We start from the raw sequence: 15,985 nt of genomic DNA, 5'->3' as shown, positions 1-15,985 counted from the left end.
TTTGGTTTAGGAGAGCAGCTGTACGCTCAGAAGTTAAACCCTTTCTGAACAATAAAATTACACTATATATGTGTGACACCTCTCAGCCACGGAGTTCAACAGCTTTTATGAGCACAAGTTTCACGTGCCTGTGAAGCCTTGCATGGGACTAGCAGATCAGAAAGCACATTTATTTGGATCACAGCCTCTGAAGACATAAAACCAGACAATAGAAAACACTAGGTACAGGGATTTATTTAGAATTTAGGCCAGATGACTCAGAATACAGTCAGTGCCAAAGAATATAACACAACTGGAATCTCCTGCTGTTTAGTCCTGTCCTGTGACTGCCAGCCTAGACTTTTTCTTAAAGGTAGTTGATGATAATGCAAATTACAACTGTTCCATGTGTCTGAACAGGGATTGGGTTGCTCAGGGGATATCGTATCTAGAATTTTTGACATTACATTTTTATCTTTCTATTTCGCTGTGCCTCTGTGGGTTTCAACATAATCAAGTATGCTGAGGGTTAGAAGGACTAATGGAAGAGAAAAGGGATCTTGCCAGGAAGAGAAAACAGATGCAACAAAAAAACCTACAAGTTATTCTAAAGCAACACTGAAGGACAAGTTAAGACATAGAAAAGTCTTTCATGCAGTATTTGACTTTTTTCTCTTTACCTTGCTTGATACAGCTACACAGTAAAGAAGGCAAGAAAACAGAGTTGAAGACAGCAGGAGGGGAGCAATCTGTTCTTGCATTCAATTTATGATCTATACAGGAAATCTTGAAAATATTTTCACTGCACTTTCTTTGGTCTGACTGATTTGCTTCAAAGGAAAAAAGTTTGTCTGGTTTTTGTTGTTGAAGAGCCAGAGATATGGTCGGGAAAGCCTCATTCTTTTAACTAATACAGTCAGAGTGCTAGTTATATTACAACAAGATCTGCCCTTAAACTACCTGGTGTACGTCAGAATTAATTAAAAAAACACAGATGAAATGAAAAAAGAGATTTCAGTTGGTGTGAACATGCACACAAAATTACTCTCCTTTTTGGTGAGGTTAATTGTCTTGGTTCTATGAGATCTCAATTTTTTTTCAGAGAAAACAAGTTTGGGATTTGAATATAACATGAAACACATAAATCGAAGGAAATATGAACTAAAGAAAAGAAGGCAACAAAACAACAAACCCAAAATAAAACCAAAACAACAAACTCCTCACAATGACTTTCATACCTACTTTAATTGAATGTTTCTTGCTTTTTCCCCTACAAATCACCTTTAAATGAAATCATTATTCTTTGCCCTTGCTTGGTTAAGAGCGATTTTTATTGTTTCCTCTGGCTAGCAATAAACCAAAAAGAGTTTTATAGCTAATCAGACAATTTGAGACAATGAAATATTAATGTCTCCTATCTAGATAGAAAAATGCAATTCCTTTGAAGACAAATTAATTTTCATCACATATTGAAACATTCTTATAAAAGTCCAGTTTAGGAACACAAATCATGAGGAACTTCCTATAGATTAAGAATGATTTTCAGTAAAACTCAGTCCTAATCCCCAAGAGAGAGCCCAGATCACACTCACGATATGCTGTTGCAGAATCTCTGTCCTTCTGGTCTGTGCTGAGAAACATGGTGAGGGCAGAGTATGGTACTTGGAATAACTATGGAAAGAAAAAAGATGACTTGGGAAATGTCAGGGTAAAACTTCTGTATTCCTTTGATATCCAAGAAAATGGTTTAATGGGACCTCAGAATTAATTTAGAACATTCATTTAGAACATTTAGTACCCTCAACCAATTTTTTAGCACAAAGACCTGCTTCTGTCTGGTTTGTAAAGGATATAAAAGGAAATCAGTATTTTTCAGAAGACAAATAATAAAATAATAAAATATGAAGAGGGTTTACCTTAATGTTGTGCTCCTTCAGTTTCCTTGGGGAAACATCCTTCACAGATAGACTCTAAAGAATTTGGCTTTCTTTGCACTAGGACATCACCATGTTCCTAGCTTGAGCTAACTAACAGGAAGCAAAGCCATAAAGAAGAAATACAGTTTTCCACTTTATTCAAGCCAGAAGACTACACATACACCCAATATATTTCAAATATCTGTCTAATTATGTAAATCCAGGAGATAATAGTGAAAACTACTTTGTCTTCAGCACCATTTTGCCACACGCTCCTTAACTTGAGTTAAGAATAAATTAAGAGCACTGCAGGGGAACTGGGACATAAACCTGCTAGAACAATCAAGTTCTCTGTGGTGTTCCCACCACCCCAGAGATCTGTAGCCAAACTAAGTCTTACAATGTTTGTACAATATGGATTTCTGTTCACCTCCATCAAACATGGCAAGTGTGTACATTTTCAAAACTCCGCCATGGAAAATCTGTGCTTCTCTTTCAAAAGAAAGAGGGAAGAAGTTATTTAAAACCATAATGGACATCTTCTGGACCATCTTTCTACTGGGGGGAAAAAGGGCCTAGAGAAATATTGATGCTTAACACAGGAATACAGAATTCCTAATCTGCTCCTGAGAACAGAAGTTATGAGAAGCTGGATGTCTAACTGGAATTAGGAATCTAAACATCTATACAAGAAGGAGTTGAGGGCACTGATGGTAACCCAGATGAATTAGCAGTTCATTTGCCAGAGAAAGCATTGGCAGAAACCATCAACCAGCAGGAAGTTTGATAAAAGGACATCTGCCTGTCCCTTAAACTCACTAGAAATTGAAGTAAAATGTGAAAACAAGTTTACTGAATAGGAATGCTTTAATATAGACAGACAACAAGTGAGTTACTGCTGAGAACATCATGAACCTGTAGTCTACTTACTGTGGTCAGTGCTTGGAAAAGGCAGTGGAAAGTCAGGTACCAAGCAACTCTTCCTGATACAAATGGAGGCAGGTACCACATAAAAAAATAGGACACTATCGTGAAGGGTGCACATGCCAGCACCCTGGAAAGAAGATTAACACACATCAGGAATCTTAACATAATGATAGCAAAGCACATTAAGTTTTCCTGCTAATAATCAATATAATACAATTTATTTTATGTGCAGTTTTTCTAACTGAAGTAATGTCATGCTTTTAAATATCAAAAGTTAGTGTGCATTAAATACACAGATTAATATAAAATACATTAATACTAATATAAAATACATAAATACACGTCAATACTTCCATAAAGTGGAAAAAAAACAAAAATCTGAAAGAAAAGAGCTGCACATAAATTAATATCCCTCTCAGAAGAGACAAAATTTCCTTGCCCATGCACTGCAACAGCACACCTACATTGCCATTCCTTGGCACATGTCTCAGATTACATATTTATTAGACAGAACCACTGAAAACTAAGCTCTGTCATTATGTCTCTGCATACTCTAGCAACTTTTACATGAGCTTACTTATTACTGAGATTCCCTCTTCTAATTTTAGCACCTTTGGTTTCCCCCTGAATTTAGTCTCTTCACTGCTACTTCAAGCAAGCACAAATATGTTGATAAACTTAAAAATACTGAAAAAAGGATAAGAGACAATGGAAAGCTCCTACACTCTGTATATGATCATTTCCTCCTTTTAACTCCTAATCACTTTAAACACAAAAGGATCATCTTCTGGAGAAAAAGGTGGCTTTAAAAAAAAGAACCACAGAAACTTATATTCCAGACATTGCCATTAACCAGCAATTAATTACATTATTCTAAAACCTATTTCAGGCAAATAGCACTTGTCAAACTCCATGACACAGAATTAGTCAGATGTTATTATTTCCTAAAAGTCTGAGCTGCAGCAGCATCAGGGCTATCCTGTATTCTTGTAAATCAGGCATCAAACAATGTATTTAGATGACCAAGATCCTAACAAAAAATTTCCAAACACATAAAAGAGAAAACAGATTAATCCCTTCACAACAGCACTACTGACATTGGGGGTCAGCTGATTATTTTGCAATCGTGAACTGAAAACCTGGAATACAAAAGAGTAATGTGGGTAAATAGTTTAGTAAAACAATGGCTTTCCCACACTGCTCTTTGGGATGGACAGCATCACTGGGAGCTGAACATTTACCAGGAAAGTGCCAGGTTCTGGTATTCTCTGTCCCTCTGGTCCCCAGCCCACAGTTCACCCACAGCAATGGAAAGCATAAACAAGGGTAAAATCCTAACACATCTCAGGGAATTTACCTTCCTCTCCAAAAGCCTGAGCTCTTCCAGATGGTTCCAGGCAGAGTCACCACACTAAGTATCTTCAGTCACTTCTTCGTGCAACTTTTTATCAACAACCCTCTTAGCATTGTTGTCCCCTTTCCCATATTTTCCTTTCCTCTCCAATGCCAGGGAGTTTTCAAAGCCTTGCTGGAGTTGCTGAATATTTGATTGTCTGCTATCATCTCTTTTGAAAAAATGTTCAACCAGTATTTCAAGTCAATGTCTGCTTCTGCCTTTTAAAGCCATTAAATAAGTGACTGATGACTTTGTATTATATTGAGGACAGTATTAAGTGACAGTTAAACATTCACCTCTCTTACGAATGTTCCTGCTTTGCTGGCAAGCTTTTCTGACTGAAAAAATTCCATTGCTTCACTCTAGATTATTAAGAAGTCAGAAAAATTTCAAAATACTAAAGTATTTTTAAGCTAAGGGAAGCCCCATTTTTTGCTTTGTATAAAAATGGCCTGAGTCTCAAAGTCTAGGAATAAAACTCCCATGAAAATATTAGCATTACCAAAAAACCCCAGACAAAATCGTTTGTAAAGCAAGCAGCTGTTTGATGAAAGGCGGGGTTAGATAGGCACTTTTCCTTTAAGAAGTGCAAGATGTGCTGGAGCTGGTTTTCAGTGAAAAGGGCTGATAAGTTCATGCTTGTGCTTGGACAGGAGTCATTCTAACAGCAATTTAACACTAACAACAAACACATGCACTTGCTGTATTTTCAGAGAACTTAAAAAAAAAAAGCATCAGAACACTTCTAATGGCATTTGTATAAAAATTTCATTACTTTCTTTTTGAATAGCTTTCTTATTTGGTTAATTCAGTGGTCATTAAAAAACACAGCATTTACCTGGCCTCCAACCAAATCCTGAAAAGAAAAACAGCAGCAAGCTCCTCTTTTCCAACGAGACTTGACAAAAAGCTTAACTTCAACCTGAAGGCCCTGTTCCTACTGGGCAAAGAACAGCTGATCTCAGCCTTTTTCCAACATGTACTTGCCTTCTCTATTTTGTCAGATATAAGCTGCCCATGGACAAGTTTCTGCAGTCATAAAAATGCACAGCAGCAAGAGAGCCACCAGCTAAAAACTGGGTTTTTTTCTGTGAAATTCCAACTTCTTTGCTTAGGACACAAAATTTACTCTTAGATTTTTGTTGTAAACCAAGTTTGTGGGTCATATAAATTCAAAATTTCCAGTTAATTCAAAATATCTTACAGTGCTTCCTTATAATGTATAAAGTGATGAAAGACTCCCTATTTCACAAAGTAGTCAATCTCCCCTTGACTTCCAAAATACTAAAAAACCAAATGAACACATGCCTTGTGGCATAGATGACCTTGAGTTCCTTTAGCATGGCCCAATCTTTTCCAAGCGAAGGCACTCTAGGACATAAGTAGAAATAAGTTCCAACTTTGTGGAAGACTGAAGTCTAACTAAAGAAATCTAGACAGAGATGAAAATTCAACCACAGATTTAAGAAAAGTTTTAGATCTCAGCTCCCAGTTTTGTTAAAAATATGGTCTCTTGGCTTTATTTGTTTGTGTCTCCAGTGGTAGAAAATCTCTTCTGTGTTTTCATGCGTGAATAAGTTAAAGATGACATGACAATTTTTTGGTTTTATTTGATATATGTGGAATGAATACAACCCTTGACTACTTCAGTGAGGTGGCTGTATGATCACAACACTCAATATTCACATATACATGTAAATACATGTACACTTTTATGCTTACCAAGGCATGAGCCGGCCAATTTTTGTCCATCTACTTTTGCTAATAAAAAATCCAGCAACAGGATCAGTAACTGCACCTGAGGCTTTGCCAATGAACAGCACCAAAGAGGCATGAAATGGAGTAATCTGAAAGTACAGACAGAATACAATAAACAAGATCCATTGTTTCACAATACAATGAAACAGCATAAAGCAACTTTCCAGAAAAAAACACCTCAGTGTTTTAAAGAATAATGATAGTTCGTTTACAAAACACGTCTGCTGCTGTCATAGAAATTCCTATTGGTTACCCATAGCAAACAAATGAGACACTGAGAGAGGTGCTGTGAATTAAGGGATTAGAGGGGAAAAATGCAAGGAAGGGAAGATCCTGAATGTGTTTAGGATGAGGAAAATGGATCAGATAGTCAAATAGCATAGTCCTTGTTTTAGTCATAGAATCTGACAGAGTCCCTCTGTAATTAGCCACTTGTTTTTTCCCCCTGCATCTCCATCTCCTCAGATCATTATCTTGACCTGATCTAGAAAATGGTGGAGGGGGCTGTTTACACACACTAATGTTTTTTTTCCTCTCCTGAGATTAGCAACAAGGCTGCCAACTGGTGGCATGTGGCTGAGGAAGAGGTTGTTGCACAACAGACTTTATCCACTCGAGACTGAGCGGTGACAACTGAATTGCGTAAGGCACATCTGTTCAAATCAAAGTTGCCAGCACGTGTCCATCACATCTCACTTGAAAAATGTTCATGGATTACGAAAGAATAAAATGGCCAAGAAGAAAAACCTCTGAAATTAACCCAGGAGGACCTATATAGAAATACAGTTTATCCCAGGCAAGGCAGTTATTTCTTCACATATATCTGTGCAGAGCTTGGGAATTCCCATCACACAATAGTTAAAAAAGGTGGGTTCTCTTCCAAGTGCTCTATTCATGTCATTGCAACAACAGTCCTGAAAAAAAAGCAGTCATTGAAACCTATACAAATATGAATGTTCCTCACATCAGTTGTTGAGAGAAGCTGCTGAAACAGCTGATGTGGCTTAAACAGCAAGAGCAGACAAGATCCCTTCCTCTCTGTGCTTCATCACACCAGTGCTACCATGCTGGACAATGCAGCTGATACAACACCAAGCAGGTGTTGAGCAGGTATCCCCTGCTTTCCTGCACAGGATATTGTCTCCCAGGCAGCATCACCAGGCTTCCAGCTGGTGCAGGTCCCCTGCCTGCAGGATTTGCTGTAGGTGTTCTCTCAGAGGTGAAAGAAGGAAGCAGTGACCTCTAAATGTCCTGGATGACCAGGACAAAAGGCAGGTGCCACGGACTTCTGTCATCACCCCTGTTACATTTTAGCCCAAATCAGGTGAAATTGCAGTGGCAGCCAATCTTCCTGTCACCACCAGCTCATCACCTTTGCTGGCTCGTGTCCTCCCACAGCCAGGGTGGCAAGTAGCCCACCAGCCTTGAGGCAGACTCGCCGTGGGGGCTGCACCAGGACAGCCCACAGGTCACTACTGCTCCTCAAGAGACAGGGCAGGCAAAATAAGCACAAAATAGCAGTCAGAAAGATAGAGGGGTTGAAATACTGCAGTTATGAGGGACACAAGAACACAAAACTACAAATTAGGTGAGTTCCACATTGGTGTTTTGTTCAGATAACTCGAAGAGACAGAAAGGAAGTGGATATGAGGTACACAGAGGTGGAAAAAGCTTTGAGGAAAAAGCAAAATCTCTTTCATGTTAGGAGTGGAGTCTGCATAATCACCCTGTCTTCATCATTGGTATGAGCTTATACATCCCTTGGCTGCATTTTCCTGTCTCCTAAATCTAGACAGTGTCTGTCAGCACCAATGCCAGAAACTTTCCAGCATTAATAAAATACAAGACAAAATATGCTAAATTCACCCATCTCAAAAGGAATAAAAACCAGGATCCTTTTATTGAGAGGTTATTACAGAGAATTTTGGTGTTTTCTAGCAATTTGACTCAAGGATCCTGTGTGGTTTGGAGTTACATTTATGTCTGTCGTCTATACAGGTAATTTAGGTGGAACAAGGAATTCAGATTGAGAAACTGTAAGTTACAGAAAATTAATAAAAATATAATTTTCTTAGGATCCAGATTATGTATGAAAGATTACACTTGGTGACTTCCACATTCTCTCAAGAAGCTAAAACAGTTCTGCCCTCTAAGTGGGCAAGAAATAAATCCAGGTAATGACTATAAAATTACATCCTCACCCCTGAAAACGTGTGGAAAAGAACACAGGATTTCAAAGCCATTTATCAGGCCTTGAAATAAATCCTGTCCCTGCACGACTACTTCAGAGAACAGACTAAACCATCAGGGAACAAATAATTAAGCCCCTTAATGAAAGTGTAAGTATATTACAAACATTTAGCAAAATTATTTAGTTTCAGTAGAAGCTTGGTAATAAAATTAATATTTTGATGTCACTAATTTAGGTAGTGCCCAAAGATGCATGGATGGGACCCCAGCTTTCTGGACAATGCACACAAACACATGAAGGAACAGTCCCTTGCTTCAAGAATTTTCAATTTCTGTGATAAGCAAAGAATGGGGAAATTGCCATATTTCTAAGCACCCTGGGAAAATGGTGTTAGGGTTTTTCTCATTCAGTTCCTGCTTCATCATCTCCAGTGTCTTGTGTTGCCATCCTTGACGTCAGTGGGCAACAGCTTCAGTCAGAGCTGCTCCACCTCCCTCCTGTACCCCCAAGCTCCTTTTTCTGCCTCCAACTGCTCTGACTCCACACCATCCACTTGACATCTTTGACACTGCTGTCCAAAACTGGCTCCTTTTCTACATCTTGTGACTTTGATCTCAACAAGACACTCATGATGATCTCAGTTGTACATGCCCACCTTACTGTGTTGCCAATTTTATTAAGTAAGTCACAAGTCAGCTTTTAATACCGCACTTTTATAGGAAAAACATCAACCCAAACTTCTGGACACCTCCAGTCATATATCCTGTCTTTAGACAGCATGGGTAATGATATCTGACCCAGAACCTTCTGGTTTTTTCCAGCAAATAGGAACAGTCATCAGTGCTGAAGTCCCTCATGTAGTTTTACACCTGTTTTCACAGTCCCTGCAATTTGGCCTCAACTCCCTAAAATCCTTTTTTCCTATCCTAATTCTTTCTCTATCCCACCTAGTAACCATGCAAGCACCCAAGACAATCCAAAACAGTAAAAATTGCTTATGGATTGATTTTCTTTGTGTCTCTGCTGTTCTGAAATCTAGCTGGAGCAGCTGAAACTCAGATAAATGGGATGACTCCTACTGCTTTGTTTCACCAGGTCTGATTCTGCACCAGAGCCACAGACTGGAAGCAAAGAACCTTCAGGAAGGATAACTCTGCTTTCCTTGCCACGAAATTACCTTAGACAAACCAAATAAAATTTGTGTGAAATGATATTAGCTACTAGGTGCAACTGGAGTGATTTTTAACTAAACCAAATGAACAAAACTTCACGACCTCAACATGGCACTATTCATGTTTTCAGATGTCTTGTGTCTTACACTCTTTGACTCTTTACACTGAGAACTCATTTTCCTTGTATCTGCAAGTGTGTGAGCTCTGCAGCACCCAAAGTTCTAATAATGCTCCCAAACTAAAAGCGAACAACAGCCACCTCAAGACAGAAAGGAAACTACTGGAAAAAAATTAATTCTGGACAAGTTTATGTGGTTTCCAGGATGCTGAACAGCTAGAGGCAATGACAACAAGACAATTTAAAATATTTATTAGCTAATTCCCCTTTTATCATTCCAGGGACATTGCTGGCAATATCAGAGTTACGTCTACAGTCTGCAAATGTTTCTTGTGCTACTTACATGGGCTATGTCTAGCAGGTAGATTTGCAGGAAGAAAGAAGCAGCACTCCCTGCCACTTGGTTTGGGGCACCTCCTATGGCATAACACAGTTTGCTGCACATCGAGAGCCTGTATTCCTGTGAGAGGAAGCAGAACAAACTCTGAGTAAACCAAGGTGCACAAGTTAAAAGCTACACAAGTGATAAGGGTAAAGTCTATAGTTAGCACCACTTTAATGTATTTGCTTCACAGCTATTCTGCTAATAAATCCATATGCCCTCAACCCCTATCATCAACAGGCATTTGGGTGCTCGTTACTTTGATTTTTAATGGGTTTGTTCTCTAATTCAGCCCGTGAAAACAGGTTACAGTGTTCCCAAAAGTGAGCTGTGATGACCCTCAGGCTTACCTACCTTCTTCTCACAAGCTATTAAAAGGAAACAAGTCTACAATTAAGCAAGAAGCAGCAGGGAAGTGCTACACTATTATCTGAGCTTAGTTTTGTCTTTGAAAGTTTAATTAATATTTTTTAGGGTTGAAAACTTTTACTTTTTGAAAAAAAAAATCTCATATTAATCCTTGAGATAATAATAATTGATAAATACCCTCATACCACAGTAATTAAACAACATTCACAGAAAGTTCCACAGTCAAATGCAGACCAAACAGATCCCAGACATTTGTGCTTTGTTCCCTCCTTTGTCACAAAATGCTGCTGTGACACTGGCAAAGTCACTTGACTTTGCATATCTTCCTTTTGACTTGACTTTTTACATCTGTGTGAAAATTGGCATAACATGGAAAGTGATTTTGGGCCCAAGTCTTCTTTAGAAAATCACTCCAAGTGTATTTTTAAAAATTTGCAAAACTGTGCTCTCTCATTCGCCTTTTGATCTTTGAAAAGTACCATAAGCACCAAGAATATTCTTGAATATAACTGCCAAATAAGAATAAGATAAATGTTAAAAATAAGGTTTCATACCACCAATGAAAATACAAAAAATGCACAGTTTCTAATAGAAATCCTAATGAAGAACACTTTTTTTTCTAATAGTAGAAGTTCCAGAATACTGGAAAGCCTTTAAAAAAAAAAAATCTTAACATTTAATTTTATGCCATAAAATTTAAAATAAAGGAAGAAAATGACTCTTTGTTAATCCTGTATTCCTTTCAGAGGGACGACACATCAAATCAAAATTCTGACTTTTAGGCTTTTGGTCCCTCTTTAAAACTTGTGGTCAGCAGCTGTCAGCAGCTGTCAACAACACCTTCATGTCAGGAGACATGAAGAGGAGCAGAAATATTAATTCTGAATCTGTCTTCTCTCTGAATTGACTACACAAGCTTGTAATTCTTATGTTAGATCAGGATAAAAATAGAGATATGGAAATGAAATCCACCACAATGATGATATTATGACACATTACCTAATTTCTGAACATTTTTAAATTTACTAACCCATCATCTTTACTCTGTAACAGCTTTGAGAAGTTTTAGACTTCTAGGCAGAGCCTTTCATCATCTAAACATTTCCCTTTGAACTGTTTTATCAGACTGGGTGTGAACAAACAAGCACAAGTATCAGGACTCTTTCCTTTTTGTGTTTTCCCAGAAAAAGACAGGGTGGGATCCCATTGCTATGCCCAAGGAAAGTGCGTACTGTCAGGGCATGAGCTACAAAATGTTATCAGCACAGCAGGCCTCACTTTACTCTGCATTGGCAAGTTTCTTCTTTGCAGGAAAAAAAAAAAAGAGCGATAAACAGTCACAAGACAGGTTTCATCATAACAATATACTATTTAATTTGATAAGTGATTGCAAACACAACAAATAGACTATATACATATTTGCTGTACAAAGTAACTCTCCTTTTTCCACACGTAAGTCCTTTTAAATATGAGCTTTACTAGACTTGTGGGGTCCACAGAATTTTGCTAGCTTGACCCATTGCAGTCCCCTTGAGCTTTGGTCCAGGGGCTGTGTATTTTATAACTTCATCTCACTTTTTTAGTTTTTAGACATTCCCTTCTCCTAGCCTCTCCTCCATCATCCACAACTTAAATTACTTTAAAAGTTTTCTTTCCCTTCATAGCTCCCCTCTTGATCTCTAAGCATTGGTAAGATGACTTTCAGATGAAATCAAGAGACATAAACCAGTGCTACGCAAATCCTGTATCCTATTGCAACCTCAAAAACGGAAAAAACCTTTTAGATCCCCGATGCTGCTTTCACAGTTATTTTCACTAGTAATTTTCATAGACTCATAGCATGGTTTGGGTTGGAGAGGACTTCTAAAGACCATCCAATACAACCCCTCTGCCATGGGAAGGGACACCTTCCACTAGACCAGGTTGCTCCAAGCCTCATCCAAGCTGGCTTTGAACACTTCCAGGGGTGGGGCACCCACAGTTTCTCTGGTCAAGCTGTGCCAGTGCCACAACACCCTCATTGTAAAGAATTTCATTCTTATGTGCTTCTTTTAGTTTAAAACCACTGCCCCTTGTCCTTTCAATAGCAAAGGCTGTGGCAAAACAGAAAAAGCAAATGCCTCTATATAATTTACATGATTCCAAAATGGTTTTAGAACAGAAAGAATGTCAAGTTCTTAAGAATTAATCTAATTAAAGCTGTGGTACACTAAATGGTCAACCAAGATCTAAACTTACAGGCTGAAGGTGGTACTCCTGTCCTTACAGCAGTTTCATGGTTAGAAGATTTACAGTCTTAGTATTATTTTTTATGAAATCTCACTGCAATTCCACACACATCCAGAATGCTGCTCAGCTGAACCATGCTCCCAGATCACCTTGAAGCAGAGTTAATACTTTGGTCACAGCAGTAGTTAAGTTTTAATTAAATTTTGGTTATGAAAGTTATTTTCAGAATAAAACAAGCTGTCAGATAGATGTGGCATACAGAAGTGTCCTGTTTGGTTACCCACAGAAACACAGGGAATCTGCAGTTCATGAACTCCCTGGAAGGTAGGTTACATCCTCATCACTGTTCCATACCTGCTTTCCTCTTATTTTGCCTAATTGCTTTTGGAACTTGTTTGTACATTAAGCCATAAACACCACAGCAGTTCTGCATGGAAATGACACATACCATGAAAGGAAATGCCACTGTCACTGCAGATCTGCTGCCTGGTAATTTCATTGAGTGTCCCTGAGCTTCTAGTTGCTGAGAAGCAGTCCTTCAGACTCTGCATTCTGGTGGCTCTTTCCAAAAGAAGCAGCCCATAATAGATTTTTGCTTCTCCATGCTGAATTTATATGGTCATGACCACATTTTCTGCCTCAGTACGCAATGGAAAGGGGTAAAATGAAGGTAGGACTCTGCACCAGTAAAGCTGAAGCATTTTCTTCTCCCTAACTTCCTACAGTTAAGAGCACAGAAGATGCACGTGGCAGCGCTCTGTTACAGGATCTACAGGAGCGAGTCCCCGGCCTTTGTTGGCTTTGCATGATACTGCTCCCAAACGCTGACAGAAACTGTCTTGGGAAGGATAACGCTGAGCAGGGCTGCGTGGCCAACAGAGCGCTGGCTATCAGCAGCTCACAGGGCTTTCCTCCGATGGCTGGGTGTCCCTGCTGCACTGCCTCCTCAAAAAACACGAGGTGCTTGATTGCTGTGAAATCCAGTAAAAGCTTCACCTGTGCAGGTTTGTCAGCAAGCTGAAAGTACTCCACAAATCACGAGAGATCTGAATGCACAGGCAGTGGTCAAATAAGGAATGAAACATAGAAGTACAATGACAATTTTGTTTCGAGACCCCTGTGGTGTAGTTGCATGCCAACATCAAATTGCTTCTACAAGCTTTAGGAGAAATGTGAGATAATGGCATGAGATGTAAGAGGAAGGAAGGTCAAATGAAGTTACAATTTTTATTTTGTTCTCAGATTAACTTGACAATTTCGCACTTATACATGCTCCCACCATATCAAATTTAATTGTGTTTCAAGGCAAACCAAGAAAGCATAATAGCTGAGAAATTTGATTTTGCTCCTTAAATAGAAAGTTTAAACATTGTTATGGAAAATAAAAGCTTCTCCTACACTGTAGTTCCTTTATTTTTAATTCCCTTGTAAGTTAAAACCATGCTTGTAAATTTTCCCTTCCCCAACAGAACAGAAATTGAATACCATGCTTATAGGAGACCATCTTATTTCTGAAGAAACTATTTTAGCACACTGAAAACAACTCTGCAACTGTGTTATGGGCATAAGACGCAGCCGCGTTTTGTAAAAAGCTATTCGTTATCAGCCGAGTCCAGAACTGAACCAACAAGTAATTTAAAAGCAGTAAGAACAGAGAGCAAAACCTGTGACTCAAAGATAAATGCTAGTCTAGGTTTATCTTAGAAACAATGAAATGTAGCTAGCGAGGAGCAGCTTTTGAGTCAGCTTTTCTCTTAACATGGAATTAACACTCGTAATGTTTCTGTTCTGTGAGTGACCAAACAACTGCCTCTTGAAAGCACGAGTGCAGCAGTCACGGTGGCATCCCAGGTCCCTCACACCGAGCACCTTGAGGACTGGTTTCAGGTTTCTTAGTGACTTCAGCCCACCCTTGAGTGGAAAAAAACAGGAGCAGGACTTGCGAGCAGATACCTAGAAAAGCGATTATGAGTAAAGTGGGATACAGTGGTGCTTTCTCAGGATATTCTTCCTTCTGTGAAACAAAGACGGTGTATCTGTGTAACATCTTCAGACTTCTGCCACGAATTTACCCAGATGCTTTCCAAACACAAAAATTAAAGCCCGAACGGGACGTGCCTGGTGTCTGACCATCTCCATGGGCTGAATGCCCTCCAACATGTTGTGGAAGGCTTCCTTACTCCTCTGTTTGGAAGCTGTCTCTTCCCAGTTGTACCTGGTATTCCCTCAAGAGCCATGGAGTGGGGGAGTCCTCGCTCACCCTCACCTCCGTCCCAATCCTACCCCGGCGAGCACCGAGTCTGAGGAGGGAGCATGAGATGCCCTCGCTCACATCACAACACACACCTGGAAATCGGGGGTTGCTGAGGCTCCGGGGGCAGCAAACCCCTCCTGCCTCCCGCATCCCACCTGCCTCGGTCCGGGAGGCAGCCCCGGAGGGGACAGGAGGTGGGAAGCGAAGGCGCTTTTCCCTGGCACCGCAGCGGCCAGTGAGTAAATCCCGCGAGGCGCATTCCAGGGAAAACACCGGGGCTGCGGCGCTGCCCGCGGGAATGGTCGAAGAGCTGTTCCAGGTACTCGCCGAGGCCGCGCACGAAGCCCCGCACGAACCTGGGCGGGCTCAGCGAGTCCGGGCTGCCCCAGCCCCCCGAGTTCCCCCCGATGGCAGCGAAACGCCGGCGTGGCGGGACCCGCTCTCGCCCCGGGCCGTGTCCGAGGGGATCCCCAAGCCCCCCGACGGCCGCCCTGCCCCCTCGCAGCCCCCTACCTCCTGCTCGCCCGCCGGGGTGTCCCTCGCAGCCCCCGCCATGGCACCGCGAACATCCCACCCCGTCCGACACCTGCGCTCCCGGGGCGGGGCGGCGGAGCGGAGCGGAGCCGAGGGAGAGCGGGCGGTGTCCTCGCTGCCCTCTCCCAGCGCCCTGGAGGGGCGAAGGCGCCGGCGCTGCCCTCCCGTCCCGGGACGCGGGATCGCCGCCCCGCCGAGCCCCCGCGCCCTCCGTCCCTCCCCGGCACCTCCGCGGGGAAGCGCCCGGCGGCTACACCGCCGCAGGGTGCGGGGCTCAAGGACGGGGCACGGGGGTGGAGGGGGCCGGGGCTGTTCTCATCCACAGCCCCAAAACGCCAGCTCTGTCTCTTTGAAGAGATGCGCGGTTTCCCGACGTACAGGGATGTAGAAGCACGCCGAACAGCAACGCTGTCAGCTGGACGGAGCTCACACACCACCCGCCCGAGCAGCTGCTAATTCTTCCTTGAGGGTGGTTAGATATGGTAAAGGGCTGCTCAGGGAGGCGGTGGAGACAGCGGCCCTGGAGCTGTTTAAGGAAAGCCTGGTCTGGTTGACAAGGTGGTGTTGGGTCATAGGTTGGACTCCGTGATCTCAGAAGTCTTTTCCAACCTCATTGATTCTGTAATTCTGCTGCCCCCGAGCCAACACTCTTATCTAGGATACACGAATTCACCACCACCCTGCCCCTGGGAAAGTGCTCTTGCAAGCATGCTCTGCATTAGAGGAAAGAAATACAAACTTCATTTTGAAGTATGAATCC

General features: G+C 41.2%; 1 protein-coding gene across 1 annotated transcript in view; it reads right to left on the bottom strand.

Moving 5' to 3' along the window:
- MFSD2B (MFSD2 lysolipid transporter B, sphingolipid) overlaps positions 1 to 9,902 on the bottom strand; it is a gene marked incomplete at both ends in the record, with an annotated part of 30,983 nt that extends 21,081 nt beyond the window's left edge. The window contains 4 exons of the mRNA XM_082277067.1: positions 1,572 to 1,650; positions 2,826 to 2,949; positions 5,941 to 6,065; positions 9,801 to 9,902. Of these exons, the coding sequence (XP_082133193.1) occupies positions 1,572 to 1,650; positions 2,826 to 2,949; positions 5,941 to 6,065; positions 9,801 to 9,902 (430 nt within the window). The remainder of the gene's footprint in view (positions 1 to 1,571; positions 1,651 to 2,825; positions 2,950 to 5,940; positions 6,066 to 9,800) is intronic.
- Positions 9,903 to 15,985: the final 6,083 nt, after the last annotated feature.

This window comes from Coloeus monedula (genome assembly GCF_965178545.1).
Source record: "Coloeus monedula genome assembly, chromosome: 2".
Taxonomy (NCBI): domain Eukaryota; kingdom Metazoa; phylum Chordata; class Aves; order Passeriformes; family Corvidae; genus Coloeus; species Coloeus monedula.
Note: the sequence above shows the minus strand (reverse complement) of the source record. Positions and strands in the feature narration are given on the sequence as shown.